We start from the raw sequence: 16,107 nt of genomic DNA, 5'->3' as shown, positions 1-16,107 counted from the left end.
GAAGTACTACCTCATGATTCAGGCACTGGTGTCCTTCATGTTATTAATCCATCTGAGGGGTGCATGGTTGGTGACCAGTTGAAAGGGCTTCCCCAGTACAGAATATCCCAGGGTATGTCTACACTACAGCGCTAATTCGAACTAACTTAGTTCGAATTAGTTAATTCGAACTAAGCTAATTCGAACTAATGCATCCAGACTAAAAAAACTAGTTCGAATTAGCGTTTTGCTAATTCGAACTAGCATGTCCACATTAAGTGGACCCTGAACCGGGGTTAAGGATGGCCGGAAGCAGTGCCGGCAGAGCATCAGATGAGGACTTAGAGCGTGGAGCTGCTGCCTCAGGCTAGCCGAGGGCTGTGCTTAAAGGGACCCGACCCTCACCCCGGACAGACAGTTCTCAGGGGTGCCTCTCTTGCAAAGCAGTCCTGACTTGGAGTGCTCTGAGTGCCCACACTGGGCACATCACAGCACTCGGCCATCAGACCGGCTGTACTTGCCGCAGGCTGCCATCTGGGGAGAGGGAGCAATTGGGGGGCTGCAGGAGAGCTTCCACCCCCAGAAGCCCGCAGAGCCAGCCCAGTCCTCCCCATCGGGGGCTCGTACCCCATTCCTCCCTCACCTCCTTCCACTTACCCTTCCCTAGCCCCCCTTCCTGATGTAGAAAATAAAGAAAAAGTGTGGTCAAAAATAGAATCTGTCTTTATTGAACAAAACTGGGGGAGACTGGGAAAAGGAGGTGGGAGAGAGGAAGAGAGAGGGTGGGAGAGGGGAGGGCAACTACAATGATCAGAGGTTTGGAACAGGTCCCATATAAAGAGAGGCTAAAGAGACTGGGACTTCTCAGCTTAGAAAAGAGGAGACTGAGGGGGGATAGGATAGAAGTCCATAAAAGCATGAGTGGGGTGGAGAGGGTGCATTAAGAAAAGTTCTCCATTAGTCCCCATAATAGAAGGACTAGAGGACACCAAAGGAAAAGAATGGGTAGCAGGCTTCAAACTAGTAACAGAAGTTGTTCTTCACAAAGCAAAGATTCAACCTGTGGAACTCCTTGCTGCAGGAGGTTGCGACGGCTAGAACTAGAACAGAGTTTAAAGAGAAGTGAGATAAAGTGATGGAGGTTGGGTCCATGGAGTGCTATTAGCCAGGGGGTAGGAGTGGTGTCCCTGCCCAAAGTTTGTGGAAGGCTGGAGAGGGATGGCACGAGACAAATGGCTTGATCACTGTCTTCGGTCCATCCCCTCCAGGGTCCCTAGGGTTGGCCACTGTCGGCAGACAGGCTACTAGGCTAGATGGACCTTTGGTATGACCCAATACGCCCATTGTAAGCTCAGGGCTCAGGGTTGGGGGTCTCAGTGGACCACCTTTATTTTCATGCACACCTGCTCCTAGGTGGCCAGGCTGGCAGCTCTCCTGCCCTAGACGGCCACTTTTCTGTGCCTAGTGTGGAGGTCGTGGACGAGGTCCATGATGTCCGCACTAAACCAGGCGGGTGTGGTCCTGGGCAGGCTCCCGAGAGCCGCCAGCCTGGTCCCGGGAAGAGGGGGATGGCTGGGTGGCAGCGGGTGGCTGGCTTGAGCCGTGCCAGGTGCAGGGTCTGCTAGCTGGGTGCTGGCCAGCCTGTGCCCCTTTAAGAGGTCCGGGGCCGGAAGGGGGGCAGACGAGTTTCCCTGGTGTTGGCCAGTGTGGCCACCAGGGAAAGCTGGGGAGGGCTAGCCTCCCACTAATTTGAATTAAGGGGCTACACACCCCTTAATTCGAACTAGTAAGTTCGAACTAGGCTTAGTCCTCGTTCAATGAGGTTTACCTAGTTCGAACTAAGCACGCCGCTAGTTCGAATTAAGTTCGCACTAGCGGAGCGCTAGTGTAGCACCTATCAAAGTTAATTCGAACTAACGTCCGTTAGTTCGAATTAACTTTGTAGTGTAGACATACCCTCAGGGTGTAGATCACCCACTTGATGGCCAGGGCCTCCCTTGCTATAGTAGGGCGGCAGGTCTCTCAGGAGAACAGCTTGCAGCTGAGATAAAGGATCTGGTGCTCCTTCCCACCTATTTCTTGAGATAGTACCACTCCTGGTCCTACCTCCGAGACCTCCATTTGAAGGATAGAAGGCTTTGTGAAGTTGGATGGGATAGGACCAGCTCTTGGTTCAGCTGTTTTCACAGGGCCTGGAAGGCTTCCTCACAGTCTTCTGATTACTGGACTTTCTGTGATTGGGTGTTCTTCATCAGGTCCAATAATAGGGTGCCCAGTGTGATGAAGTTGAGTAGTAAGCAGCCACTGTGTCTGAAGTATTGTGGCACCTGTTTCTTTGTCATGGAGGTGGGGCAGTCACACAAGCCTTAGACCTTATTTATCAAGGAGCTATAGTTTTCCCCTTCCTACTGTGTTCACTAAGATGGCACTTGGCTGGATTCACAGTGAGTCCTGCATCTATTGGGGCTTACAATACCTTGCTAAGATGTCAGAGGTGTTTCCCCCAGCTGGTGCTGTGGATGACAATATTCTTAATGCACACGGCTGTATATTGCATATATGTTTGCAATATTTGGTTCATGAGCTGCTGAAAAGTGGCTGAGGCTCAGTGCAGCCCAAATGGCATCCTGCTGAATTGCTATAAGCCAAGCAGGGTGTGGAAGGCACTCTTCTCACAGAAAGCCGGTATCAGGGGTATCTACCAATATCTGTTGGTCAGTTCTAGTGTGGAAATGAACTTTGCATTTCCCACTATATTCCTCCTTGAGATTTCCCCATGTATGCATCCCAGTATCACTTCAGCTTTTTTGGCCACAGCATCGCATTTGTAGGTCATGTTCAGCTGAGTATTCACCAAGTTTCCCAAAATATTTTTCAGAGTTACTGTTTCTCAGGAAGCATCCCTCAACATGTATGTATCACCTACATTGTTTTGTTCCTAGATGCATCTATTTACATTCAGCAATATTTAAATGCACATTTATTGTTAGCACCCAGTTTACCAAATGATCTATATCACTCTGAATCAGTGAGTTGTCCTTTCCATTATTTACCACTCCCCAATTTTTATTTCATCTGCCAATTTTATCAATGATGATTTTATGTTCTCTTCCAGGCTATTGATAATGAGATGACAGTCTAACTCCTTCCTGTACCTACACACTTTTCTTCTTTGCTGCTTGAAGCTTCCAGGATATCTCTGATGAAATCTACATATTTTACTACATTTAGGCTCTTGTGTAGTCCTCTGATACTTTTAGTCAAGTCCATGAGACATTGATTCCCTCAAAGTCATGGGCATTCCAATCCCAAAAGCAACCACATATTCTGGACCAGAAAGCCAACATAGATTGGGAGTAAACCATGGAGGAAGTGGGGAGGGGGGAAGGGCAGCAGGGTTGTGGCCCTGGATTTGCTGCTTGGCTTGTACTAAGCCAGCTCACATAGACTGAGCATGCTCAATCATACTACTGAAGCCAACTGCCCTCACTCCATCCTCTCACTATCAGCAGACAAGAGTTACCTTGGTCATGTGATACTGAGGGTAGATGAAATAAGAGAGACAAGGTGGGTGAAATAATATCTTTAATTATATTATCTCACCCACCTTGTCTCTCTAATATCCTTGAACCAACACAGCTACAACAGCCCTGTACACAACGGTAGATGAACTAGACAGTGATTTTATATCTATCTAGTTATATCATCTAAAGCAATGCACTTCAGGCCTTCTTAGTATTAATTTTCAGCTACTGGCAGTTTATTTAATACTGCCCAGAGACAACACACAGCAGCCCCTGCTCTGAGGAGTTTATTTATAATCTAAAAGAGAGACACAGAGTTGATAGGATGTACCAGTAAATCACAAGGAGGGAGTATCTTATGGGGGGGGGGCGGGGAGGGAACAGGTGTTTTGTTTCTTACCTCCTTATCATCTCCAGAAACAGAAGATACTTTTCATGAGAAGCTTTTACCTACAAAACTTGTCACCTGGGTCACCATGTCTATAAAATCAAGACTTGTGTGTTTATCTATTATCTAACAAGTCACTATGTAGACCAGGAAACGCCACTGGTAGCAGCTAGTGCAGTTCACCTATGCGCACACATTGATAGTTATTTTAATAAGTATCTCACCTTGGTGACATGAAAAACATTAACATCCTCTTTATATTGCTCAAGGAGCCATGGGATCTGTTCGAACACCTTATCTTGATGCTCTTCTTTATGCAGGAGGAGGCTCATCATAGTACCAAGGGCTTTGATAATGGCCTGCTTGCCCTACATAGAGACACAGAATTTATGTTCCTACAAATTCATTCAATATCATGCAATGGGCCCATCTTTTCTACTTCTGACGAGTGCAATTTCCCTTTTCCACTGTTGAAACAGCCCTATCTCAATATTTCCTGGTAAAGAGTTAAGACTCATGGGCTTTGTCTACACTGGCATGATTTTCCGAAAATGCTTTTAACGGAAAAGTTTTCCGTTAAAAGCATTTTCGGAAAAGCACGTCTAGATTGGCAGGATGCTTTTCCGCAAAAGCACTTTTTGCGGAAAAGCGTCCGTGGCCAATCTAGACACGCTTTTCCGCAAAAAAGCCCCAATTGCCATTTTCGCGATCGGGGCTTTTTTGCAGAAAACACTACTGTGCTGTCTACACTGGCCCTTTTGCGCAAAAGTCTTTCGGAAAAGGACTTTTGCCTGAACGGGAGCAGCATAGTATTTCCGGAAAAGCATTGACGATCTTACATGAGATCGTCAGTGCTTTTCCGGAAATTCAAGCAGCCAGTGTAGACAGCTGGCAAGTTTTTCCAGTCTAGACACAGCTATGGTGTTGGTTTCAGAATTATATTCTACTGCACCTCACAACTTTCCCAAGTGGGATATTTCCCCAGATTAGTATGCACACTAAAACAACTCATTCCTGCTGTAACTCTACTGGAACTGAATAGACATCTGCCAGGAATGAATTTAGCCCATTCTCCTATATTCATCTGCATGTCAGGTGACAAAACTGGAATCTATGTACACTATGTACAGACAGAATTTCCATGAGATTGTGACATTATAATCTTTTTTAAATGTTTTACATCATACTCCCTTCTATCCCAAAGAACCTGCCATTGAACTCCATCATCACAAAGAGTGCCATACACAGAGAATTTAACAATACAATTTCTCATCAAGGTTTAGAAAGCCTACAATTCTCACCTCCAAATCTTCACATGTGGTCCATTTGCTTGTCACATGACGATAGAGGGGAAGAATTTCATCACAGAATTGAGATTTACCCATTTTGGGAAATGGCCACCTTTCCCAGTTACTAAAATATACATTTACTGCCCTTGACCATTTTTCCAGAACTGCATGGAAGGAAAAAAGACAGGCAATATGAAAAGGATGCAATAGTAATAAGGATACGTTGTTTTATCAGTGAAGACACCCAGGCTTGTAGTTTATTACAATTCCATGCCCAATTCAGGAACAGCTGATGAAATCCAATAACAGTTTTGAATTATTTCTCTTCCCTCCTTTCCGTTTCTTGTTTCTCAAAAGGCTTTCTTCTCTTTTGTCTCTCTCCATCTCTTTTTAATTCCCATCATTTGAAAACATATTTTTTTCTCCCTTGTTACCTCTTAATTAGAGCTGATTGTAAAGGTAGTTTAAATTAAATTAAAAGTGTTTACTCTTGTTTTTTTCAAAATTTCAAATGACAAAGATCATTCACATGTTTCAAAAATCAACAAATTTCAGCCACCTTTTTAGCTGCACAAAAACACTGAACACATCCTGATTAAAACTGTCATTGACATTTTTTCAGTTTAATATTCCATCAACTTGGAAAAAAATATGAAAAATGTAATAAAAAAACAAAATATTTTGACCAGCTGTTTTCTGAATGATTCATGTCCTCTGCAGTTATTGCTTATTTAGCCCTAAAACTGTATGATTTCCTGTTGGGTTACAGTTTGTCTGAAAGATGTTCAGTGCCCCTAACTCCTATTAGCTATACTGAGATTTGACAGCATTTTGCCCTAAAATTAGATGCACCCGCTGCCCTTGAAAGGAAAATTAAGGCTCAATCCTATGTTCTATGAAGCTGATGGCAAAATTCCCATTTATCTCAAAGGTGCAGGATTAATCCCTTAGGCCTGATCTACACTAAAGGGGAAAGTTGACTTAAGGTACGCAACTCCAGCTATGTTAATTATGTAGCTGGAGTTGACGTATCTTAAATCGTGTTTTCAGACTGTCCACACAGTGGAAGGTTGACAGGAGTGTTATTCCTCATGAGAAGCAGGACTACCGGTGCCAACGGGAGCACCCACTCAGTTCGAATTAGTGGGTCTTCCCTAGACCTGCTAATTTGGACCCTGGTGATCAACTGCAGCAGCATTGATCTTCTGCATAGTGTAGACGTGGCCTTACTTGAGCATCAACTAAAAAGCAAAGGAAGAGAGAAGTGGAGAAGACCAGAGGACAGAGAAAGAGGGTGAAAGGAGATGATAATTAAGAAACTAAAGAGGAGGAATGGGTGGAGGGGTGGAAAACGGGAAATTTTTGAATGTAATTCAGTCTGTTGCCTGCACATTCTCCCCCAGGAGTTTCCTGGCACATGGGCAGCATCAGCTTTTGTTTATTTTTAAAATATCCACAAGTCATAAAGGGCCTGAACTTACAAATGCTCAGCCCCTCCAGCAAAGTAAGGAGCACTCTCAACTCCACTGAGTGCCACAGGAGCATGAGGACTCAGCCCCTGGTACAATCCAGTTCAGAGCCTGTTTGTAAACGATCAGTCACTTAACTCTGTACCAAGGCCCCTAAATATCCATTTTGGACATCTACAATAAGTGCTGGCACTTACCAACACAAAATGGTTGCATCAGCCTGCTCTCGCCGACTAACATCCGCATGGAGCTCATGCCGTACAGGGGCATTCCCACAAAAGGAATGCACTTGAGTGCTGAAAAGAAGGACCAGAAGAAAAGGAAGACAGACAATTGACTGTTATCTGCCTTTTTACTATCGCATTTAGAAACACCGCTGGGTCAGATGCTATGGGCTCCTAGGTCATTTTGTGCTGCGTACACAAATGATAAGGCAGAAGTAAAAAATCAGTGGGGGATTTACCCTGAGGAGGAGCATTCTCCACCAATGTGCAGCTGTGCCAGATGCCCAATCCTCTCCCAGAGTAGGAGAGAGAGCACTGGGGAGGGATGAGAAATGGAATGGAGAAGAGCTCCACTAGACCTGATTTTCCTCAATCCTGTCCTTTAAGAACTTCAAATGGGGCATAAGAGCTTGCCCCTTGGTGTGGATAGCTCATGGTCTAGCAACTGGAACCAGCCACAGCAGTTCATCTCATGCCCCCCAAATAGCACTCTGTGTAGCTGTACAGAGCGTGAACCTCTGTCCTTAAATGGAAGACAATAACTTTGAAACAAAAGATGGAAGTTGACATACGATAGGCTGATGATAGGTTGTCCAGCGTAATCAAAGTGAACACGTCAGACAGCTTCAGTGGATTCAGATGAGATTGAAGCTCATACATCACCTCACTGAAATAGCAGCGTGCCAGAGCCACTAATGTGTTGCTCGCTGCCACTTTTAGTTCATTTGTTGCTTCCTTAAAAAATACAAAAAGAGAGAGACTGAAGTGATTAAAGCCAACTACACCAGCCAATGCTGCTCAAATGAATCAAGTTCTTATTTCTGTTTTCCACCCAACTTTCTGAGAACAGAATCATGAGTCATAAATTATCATTGAATCGTTTGGCTAAACACTTGTCAGCCTTTCAGTTGTTTGCAAGCTGCTTAGACTATTCGCTATTAGCTATTTGTGGTGGATGATTGGCTATCATAGTGACATGATATTTTTCCCTCAGAGGAGGTGGGCAGCTTCAAGATATTCAGAGAATTTTCCTGAATAAACTATCCCCTAAATCCAAATACTGCTTCTTTTGAAAACAGCTCAGATTCTGTTTAAAGGTTTCATCCTGCTGCTTAACACCATAGTATCAGAGCACCTTCCACACAAAATCAGTATCAATAATGAAATCCCTAGTAGACTTCACAAAATACTTGCTTGTTAAGAAACGGTAGGCCTCTCTGCATCTGATATATGTCACAATATCCTGACCTTACAAAGCACTTAAGCACATGTGTAACTTGAACAAGATGAAACTAGTCACATGCTGCTTAGGACCTGGGATTTCTGGAGGACGGTGTGGGGATCTGTGGGCCCCTAGCAGTCATTAATCCTGGAGTTTCAGTATATAATTTACAAAAAATGTTTTAATTAGTTTAAGCTTTCATTCCTGTCATTAGCATATAGGGAAAACTAACTTACCTGAGTATCAGAGGGGTAGCCGTGTTAGTCTGAATCTGCAAAAGCAGTGAAGTGGGTCTTTGACCACAAAAGCTTATGCTCCAACACTTCCGTTAATCTAACTTACCTGAGTCTCTCTCATGTGGTTTGAGGCAAGTGTTATTATTTTGCTCATTAGCCTTCTCTCTAGGACCTGGGCATCCTGCTGTAATACTTCCTCCAGGATACAGTAAATGTCTACTCTGTTTTTCTGGGGACAAAACATAAAAGAACAATTGGGGAAAATGTTTCCTTGATGACAATATAGTAATGCTATAAGCTAATATAGTAACGCAATATAGTAACACTTACGCTAATAAGCTTCTGCCCAAAAGAGTTTACAATCTAAACATGAAACAACTAGCCCAGGCTAAAAGAGCAGATCAATAGCCAGGAAAATAATTCAGGTCTTCTGATTCACTATCTGGAGTCCTCTCCACTAGACCACACTGATTCCACAGCCTGCATACTCACTCAAGTAACCCCTAGTCTTCATTTGTATAAAACTTGCTATGCCCTCCACAATCACCCCAGCTAGCAGCATTTCAGAAGAAGCTGAGCAATTTACAAATTTTTTAATCTGAATAAGGGCCCTGCACTGCCCCCTTATCTAATTTCTTTTATTATTATTATTGTTGTTGTTGTTGTTGTTATTATTATTATTATTATTATTGTTATTGTTGTTCTTGTTATTATTAGCATCATGCCTTTTTTTATCCACTCCAGACAGAATTTGTAAATACAATTATAAGATACCCAACTCCTGCAGTAAATCTTCTGCAGCTTTTAGGGAAAATTAGCTCAGGAGTTACCTCTACATTGCCAGTAGCACACTTGAAGGTCTCTTTTATGGGGTCCATCAAAGTTCAAATTCACAGATGATACTAAATATGGAGGAGTTGAAGGTATGAGTTGTGACAGAGAAATAATAAAGAGGGGCACAGAGAAATTAGAAACCTGAGCAGAACAAGACTGATTTCAGAGAACTGCAAACTAGCGCACCTAGAGAGGGGGTCAATATAACTGACATAATGAGAGGGAGAAAAGTGGGAAACAACAAGTGACCTGGAGTGACAGTGAAAAAAAAAGTCAGCCATCTGGGTTGGGTTTGTTACATACAGGAATCCTGTCATAAAGCAGGAAGACAACAGTTTCTCATTGTTCATCTGAGGTGTGAGTGCTTCTGGCTTATTTCACTTTTTTGGCACCACATTCCCCAGAAAAGATCAACAGCTTGGAAGTAATTCAGGAGAAAATTTTAAAAAGTGCAGGGAGGCCAGCAGAACTGACTTTTAAATAGAGACCTGCAACCTCTATGGGATCTGACCTCATGCATCAGGGTGAGGTTGGGTGGGTGTAGGGGAGCCTGCCTTGACAATAAATGGCCACGTCTCCCTTTAACACGTGCGGATCTCTAACAAGCAAAACCCAGGCCTGTCTCAAGTCTGGTGCACATAAGCATGCAGGCAAGGTCATGGGAGAAGCTGTGAGAGGAAGGAATGTTTTGCATAACAATGCAGATGAAGCATGGTACCTGAGACTATGTCAAGAACACATGGCAAGCAATCTTGTACAGGTACTTCTGTTTCTGATAACCACAAATTACAGATGCAGCCATACAACTGTCAACTATGCACATAGCAGCAACATCCTGAGTGACAGGATGTACTCCAGATAGGGTATTGGGCATGTTACATATCCTACACAATACGTAATCAATTGGTAAATATTATTAGAACAACCAAGTCTCGCTTTGCTATCAAATGGGCTTAGTAAGAACAATCAGTGGGAGGGAATGAGCAGGATTGACCCACAGGTACTGCTCGATGTAACTAGAAGTAAATAGGCCCTTCACACCGGTGAGCCAGTGCATGGTGTTCCAATGCATGGGAAGAAAAGGAACCCTGACCTCCTGCCTGCTACTGTAGGTAGCATACGGGTGAAGTGTAAGTGAACTAGTCTTTATTATTGTATTATAGTAGCTCTTTTATTAATTGCTTTTGCATTGCTTTGCACTATATTATTGCTTTAGAATGTATGGCATTTAAGGTTTCAATTGTATAGTAATTGTTTTTAAGGCTTGTAAAACTTAAACAACTGTAATAACTGCTTAAAGCTTGCAATAAATAAGAAAGTGGTTAAGTATCCCTGGAGTGTCCTGGTTTCTCTTGGATCTAAAATAAATCATATCACATCACAGTGGGAAAACAACTGGACTCCCCTGGGCTCAGATCAGGTCAGCTCTCCTCCACAGAGTCAGCACAACCATGACTGCCTACTCCAGCCAGCCACCACCTCCTTGCTGCATAGCATGCACTGTGGAGTGAGGATGCTTAGGAGTCAGTGTTTCTTACCCTGCAGCACGTACATTGCACAGCAGGGGGCAGTATCAGAGACATAAAATTTAGACTTTAACATCAGGAAAAATGCCCCAGCTATAAGACATCTATCAGGTTATTACATAGTCTTCATTGGAAAGTGGTGGAAACCCAGTCACTAGGAGCTTTTAAAATTGGTTTGGCCCCAAAAAATGAAAAAGGCACTGCTGGGAAATTGGATGATCCAACAAGCCTTTCACATCTGTCTCCTGTGAGTCTATAACTCTGAATTCAGGCAGCTGAAGGTGTGAACTGCCTGCTAAGGTCATAAAGCACTTTGGAATGTTCAAAGCCAATGGTTGGCTACACATTCCAGTGGTTGTGCTTTTAAAGGATGCTGCTGCAAACTGCTATTATTACTGCTCTAGTGGGGAGAGGCTCTGCCTCTTTCCATTCATTTTTAAATGTAAGGAGGATTTTTAATTGAAAATCATAATTGATAACTTATGAATACAAGAGCCCCACACTATTCAAGCGAGCCAGAAATGAACTGCTTGTCTTGGCTTCCTGGTACTTGAAACTAAAATGCCTTCTGTGTTGACCCTTAATAGAGAAATGGACTTTGCTGGATGCGAGTATTAATAAAAGAAAAAGGGGTTTGGATTATTTAAGAACCCTTCAAAGCTATTGCCCAATCATATGTCATTATAATTAAGAAGTGTTGTCTTGGGTTTAGAGCAGAGAGTCAGTTCACATGGGTTTTATTCACCATTCTTCTACTAACTCACTATGTGGTGTTGAGCAAGTTATTTAATTCCCCATGACACAGCCCATCAGTAAATGGGGATGTTTATCACTCTCTCAAAGGTGCTGTAAAACCAAATTCATGAGTAAGTAGGTAAGTGCTTTGAGGTTTTTGGATGAAGATGCTAAAGGAGGACAAAATACTGCTATAAGAGATTATAGATAACCCTACAGTGCACTTTTATAATATACAGCCCATGTACTCCAGTGTGTACAAAAGGACAGTGCTCCTCTGAGTGTCTCTTTATTATATCATCCTGATCTGTAACAGAATTTTGCATGATGAGTTTTGCATGAAGACAGAAGGGTAAATACTGATTACACTGAAGGTGGGCTGAGCCAAGTTCTGTATTGAATTACTTCCATGAAGTCAAACAGAATTTGGAGTGGAAACATGGAAAACAGATGTGATTTGATGAAACTGCCCTACCTCATCCTGCTGAAGTTTTTCTAGCAGAACAGTCACAACGACAGCCAGTTTGGTCTCAGCTATCTTGACAATCTGAAGGACAATAGAGGCCTTATCTTGATCGTCCATATGGTCCAGGAGTAAAACAACCTCGCTGTAAACAGCTGAAATTAAAGGAAAGGATTCTGCTGGTTATCATTGATGTTGGGATTCAGTGCTTGTGTCTTTAATTCACTATCTAGTAAAGACTCTGTAGGAGACCAGACATGGTGATAAGTGGACCTGGGAATCATGCAAATCCTTTTCTTTCCTCATGGTGACCATGTCTGTTTGCAGAGCTATTGTGGGGGGACGGATTATAATAAGGAAAAGCTGCTCCTTTTAAATAAGATCCCCACATAAAATAATCTTTTCCACCTTTACTATTAATTTAGGCATTTTGATAGCACACAGAATAATTTATAGCCAAGATTTTTAAAACTGGGTGCCTAAACTAAAACTCCTAAATCCATATTAACACGCCTACATCCTGATTCAGCAACTTAATCACATGCCTAACTCTATGCCAACAAATAAATCTAAAGTTAAACACGTGCATGCTGAAGTGTTTTGCTTAGTCAGGGTGTCATTTCCAAAAGTGCTGAGCACCCAGAATTACCTATGGATGGTGCAAAGAACTTCTAGGGGTTCAGTATCTCTTGAAAATCAAGCCACTTTTTAAAGACCCCACTGTATGAATTTAGAAGTCAAACTTTATGCACTCTGTTTTGAAAAAAGGCTTCAGTTTTATTTTATGGTAATTTAAATACTTGCAGAGAAGACACATGGACTAGGTATTTGTCCAGTTGCCTCTAGAGACCCTAAAAGATTTTCCCCCAATGCACAACATAAGAACATAAGAACGGCCGTACTGGGTCAGACCAAAGGTCCATCTAGCCCAGTATCCTGTCTGCCGACAGTGGCCAGCACCAGGTGCCCCAGAGAGGGTGGACCGAAGACAATGATCAAGCGATTTATCTCCTGCCATCCCTCTCCAGCCTCTGACAAACACAGGCCAAGGACACCATTTTATCCCCTGGCTAATAGCCTTTTATGGACCTAACCTCCATGAAATTATCTAGCTAGGTGTTTTCCATGGGTAGGGTGATTGCCCCATACCTTTATGTGAAGCCTCAGAGATTAAGTCTTGGTAAGTCTTGCTCACATAGTCAGGATCAGTGTTACCTGTAAACTGAGCACTTAGGTGGCAGACATGTGTTTCTAATGGTTGTACACATCCGTACATGCCTCAATGCACATAAAATGTATTCTACACGTAGAATTGGAGAGAACATTGGTCAGGATGCAATTGATCTCCAGATTTGAGGGTGGGGAGGAATTTTCCCTGGGTCAGACTAGCAGGGATTATTGTTTGGGAGGTTGGGAATTTGTCTTCTTCGGGAGTATGGGGCACTGATCAACCACCAGGATCATCAGGGCATTTCTGACCTAATCATTTCTCTACCATTGCAAAGGCCTCAGGCATTGGTAGCATTTCAGTTTCTCCTATCCTCTGTCTGCAGCACACAGCATCTTAGTCTCCTAGGCCTTGGGCACATCTACACAGCAGGGCTAAAGCAGAAATAAGCTACACAACTTGAGCTATCAATTGTGCAGCTTAAGTTGAAATAGTTTATTTCGGCTTTTGGTGCTGTCTACACAGCAGGAAGTCGGGGAAAGAGCACTCTTCCTCCTACTTCCCTTACTCCCCATAAAATGCGGGTTATAGGAGTCGGAGAAAGAAGTCCTCCAGCTTGACATTATTTGACATTATGTTGAAATAATGGCTTGCTGTGTAGATGCGGACTATGTTATTTTGCAATAACATCAGTTATTCCAAATTAACACTGCTGTGTTGACATACCCTTCAAGAGTGACAATTTTTAGTCCAAGACAAGTTTTGGTTTCAGCATAGGGTTGCTAGGTGAAACGTAATGGTTTGTGACATACAGAAGATTAAAGTACATGATCTAATGACCTACCAGCCTTAAACTCTATGAAACTGTGAAATAGTTGATGTATTAATAAAATCAGGATTTTATCTCCCATGTGTCTCTCAGCAGAAATTCTCCTGGAGACTTAATATTTAACAAGAAATCTGAAATGCCATATTTATCTGTCTCCATTGTAACAGCATTCCAAGGCATGGAGAAGGAATTGGTCAGAATTTACCCTTCCCATGAAAGATTGCTCAAGATTAGGCGATTACCCATCCTTACCCTTCGATTCCAACACCCAGATGCAGATGGAATCAGAACTGTAACTTACATTGCCCATACAGTTGCAATAGTAATGGTGAAGGATTAAGAGCACTAGTGTTGCTAAGAAACGCTTTGTTATCCTCCATTTAATATGCTAGCTATCCACTTAATATCTTAAGTAGACAGCAGGTACATCTAGACTGCAGAGTTTTTCCAGGATACCAGAGATATCCCAGAAAAGCTCTGCCACGTCCAAGGAATGCGTCTGCTTTTCCAAAAAAATATTGGAAAAGCAGACATGTTTTTTCAGCATCTCAGTAAACCTCGTTCTACGAGGAAGAAGGGATGTTCTGAAAGAGGCTTTTTTTCTGACATTTGGCCCAGTGTAGACGGGCCAACTGTCAGAAAAGCCTCTTTCAAAAGAAAAGTGATAGAACTTTGTAGTCTAGACACAGTCAGCTAGAAGAGAAGTCCTTCTGTGTTTTCTCTTCTAATTTCTCCCATCTCTGATGCTTTGCACCACTAGATTTTGGCTCCAAGGATGCAGAAGTCATAAAATAAGGACCCATATTAACAACATAAAACAACTGGAGAAAGGAAAGAAGACCTTCCCCATAACATCCAATAGTGACACAGGTTGTCAGGAAAGTTTCCAGGTTCAGAGGCTGTAGGCCAGTCCTTCAACTCAAGTCAATTAAAAGGGAAGTCAGTAGAGGCTCACTGGATTTACAGCAGCTAATGATCTGGTCATCTAAATGGAGAATATTACACGTTTCTATGCACCCATGCTCTTGAATGTGTATGTGTGGATACAGGTTGGATATAAAAAATACAATAGTGACCCTTACCTCTATCAATTACCTCCTGTTCACTCACAAATGTATTCATGGTTTAGTCTTTCCTCAACACCTTCTCTCAATCCTTTCTCCAACTAGCTCCAGTACTGAGAGATAGATGGCCTCTCAGTCTGTCAACCAGAACTTCCAGTTAAACTTACACAAGCACTATTGTGACATCCTTGTGACCAAAGCAAATTCCATAAACTGTTGATGACCAGGTAGGCACACAGGGACTCTGTCACTTTGCTGGAGAGAACTATGGTTAAGATGACCTGTCACCTGTCTATGACTTTTACTAAAAATTGCCCTAAATAAATTTTAGGTGCTGGGGAAAGGCAGCACTCCAGCAGACTCCACTGCTCTGAGAGCAGGCTAGGGTGCCACTACTACTTCCACTCCAGGTGGGGGAACTGCCCAGGGTACCCTGACTGCTCTCCAACCAATGCTCCAGCACAGCATCTGGCCCCAGGGATGCCCTGAGATGTACCACGCCAACTACTGTGGAAGTCACAAAGGTCCCAGAAAGTCACAGAATCCATGATTTCTGTGACAGAAATGTAGCCGTGTTAGTCTCGTGTAGCTGAAACAAAAAACAGGACTATGTAGAACTTTAAAGACTAACAAGATGGTTTATTAGGTGATGAGCTTTCGTGGGCCAGACCCACTTCCTCAGATCAAATAGTGGAAGAAAATTGGCACAACCATATATACCAAAGGATACAATCAAAAAAATGAACACATGAAATTTGAGTTGTCCTTTTCATATGTGTTCATTTTTTTGATTGATATGGTTGTGTCAATTTTCTTCCACTATTTGATCTGAGGAAGTGGGTCTGGCCCACGGAAGCTCATCACCTAATAAACCATCTTGTTAGTCTTTAAAGTGCTACATAGTCCTGTTTTTTGTTTCATGATTTCTGTGACCTCCATGAATGATTCACAGCCTTATTCATAATCACTTTCTCCCAAATAGGCCTCTACCTACAGGTTCACAACCATCTCCTCCCTGTTGGTCAGAATCAATTCTTAAATGCCTATGCCCTGGGTTACTTCCTTCAGTTTCTGAAACAAAGCATTGTCCCCATGACATTCCAAGAACTTATTGGATATTTTGTGTTTTATCATATTACTTTTCCCACTGATGTCTA

General features: G+C 42.7%; 1 protein-coding gene across 1 annotated transcript in view; it reads right to left on the bottom strand.

The window, feature by feature from the left end:
- Positions 1 to 15,105, bottom strand: part of LOC149525893 (maestro heat-like repeat-containing protein family member 2B) — a 30,373-nt gene extending 15,268 nt beyond the window's left edge. The window contains exons 1-7 of the mRNA XM_089778055.1: positions 14,969 to 15,105; positions 11,902 to 12,044; positions 8,438 to 8,560; positions 7,446 to 7,608; positions 6,847 to 6,945; positions 5,193 to 5,344; positions 4,116 to 4,259 (exon numbers count right to left, since the gene is read on the bottom strand). Coding sequence (XP_089634181.1) covers positions 4,116 to 4,259; positions 5,193 to 5,344; positions 6,847 to 6,945; positions 7,446 to 7,608; positions 8,438 to 8,560; positions 11,902 to 12,044; positions 14,969 to 15,008 — 864 coding nt within the window. The 5' untranslated portion in view covers positions 15,009 to 15,105. The remainder of the gene's footprint in view (positions 1 to 4,115; positions 4,260 to 5,192; positions 5,345 to 6,846; positions 6,946 to 7,445; positions 7,609 to 8,437; positions 8,561 to 11,901; positions 12,045 to 14,968) is intronic.
- Positions 15,106 to 16,107: the final 1,002 nt, after the last annotated feature.

Source organism: Pelodiscus sinensis, chromosome 1 (assembly GCF_052426305.1).
Source record: "Pelodiscus sinensis isolate ZL-2025 chromosome 1, ASM5242630v1, whole genome shotgun sequence".
Lineage (NCBI taxonomy): Eukaryota > Metazoa > Chordata > Testudines > Trionychidae > Pelodiscus > Pelodiscus sinensis.
This window is presented reverse-complemented; position numbering and strand designations above follow the sequence as displayed.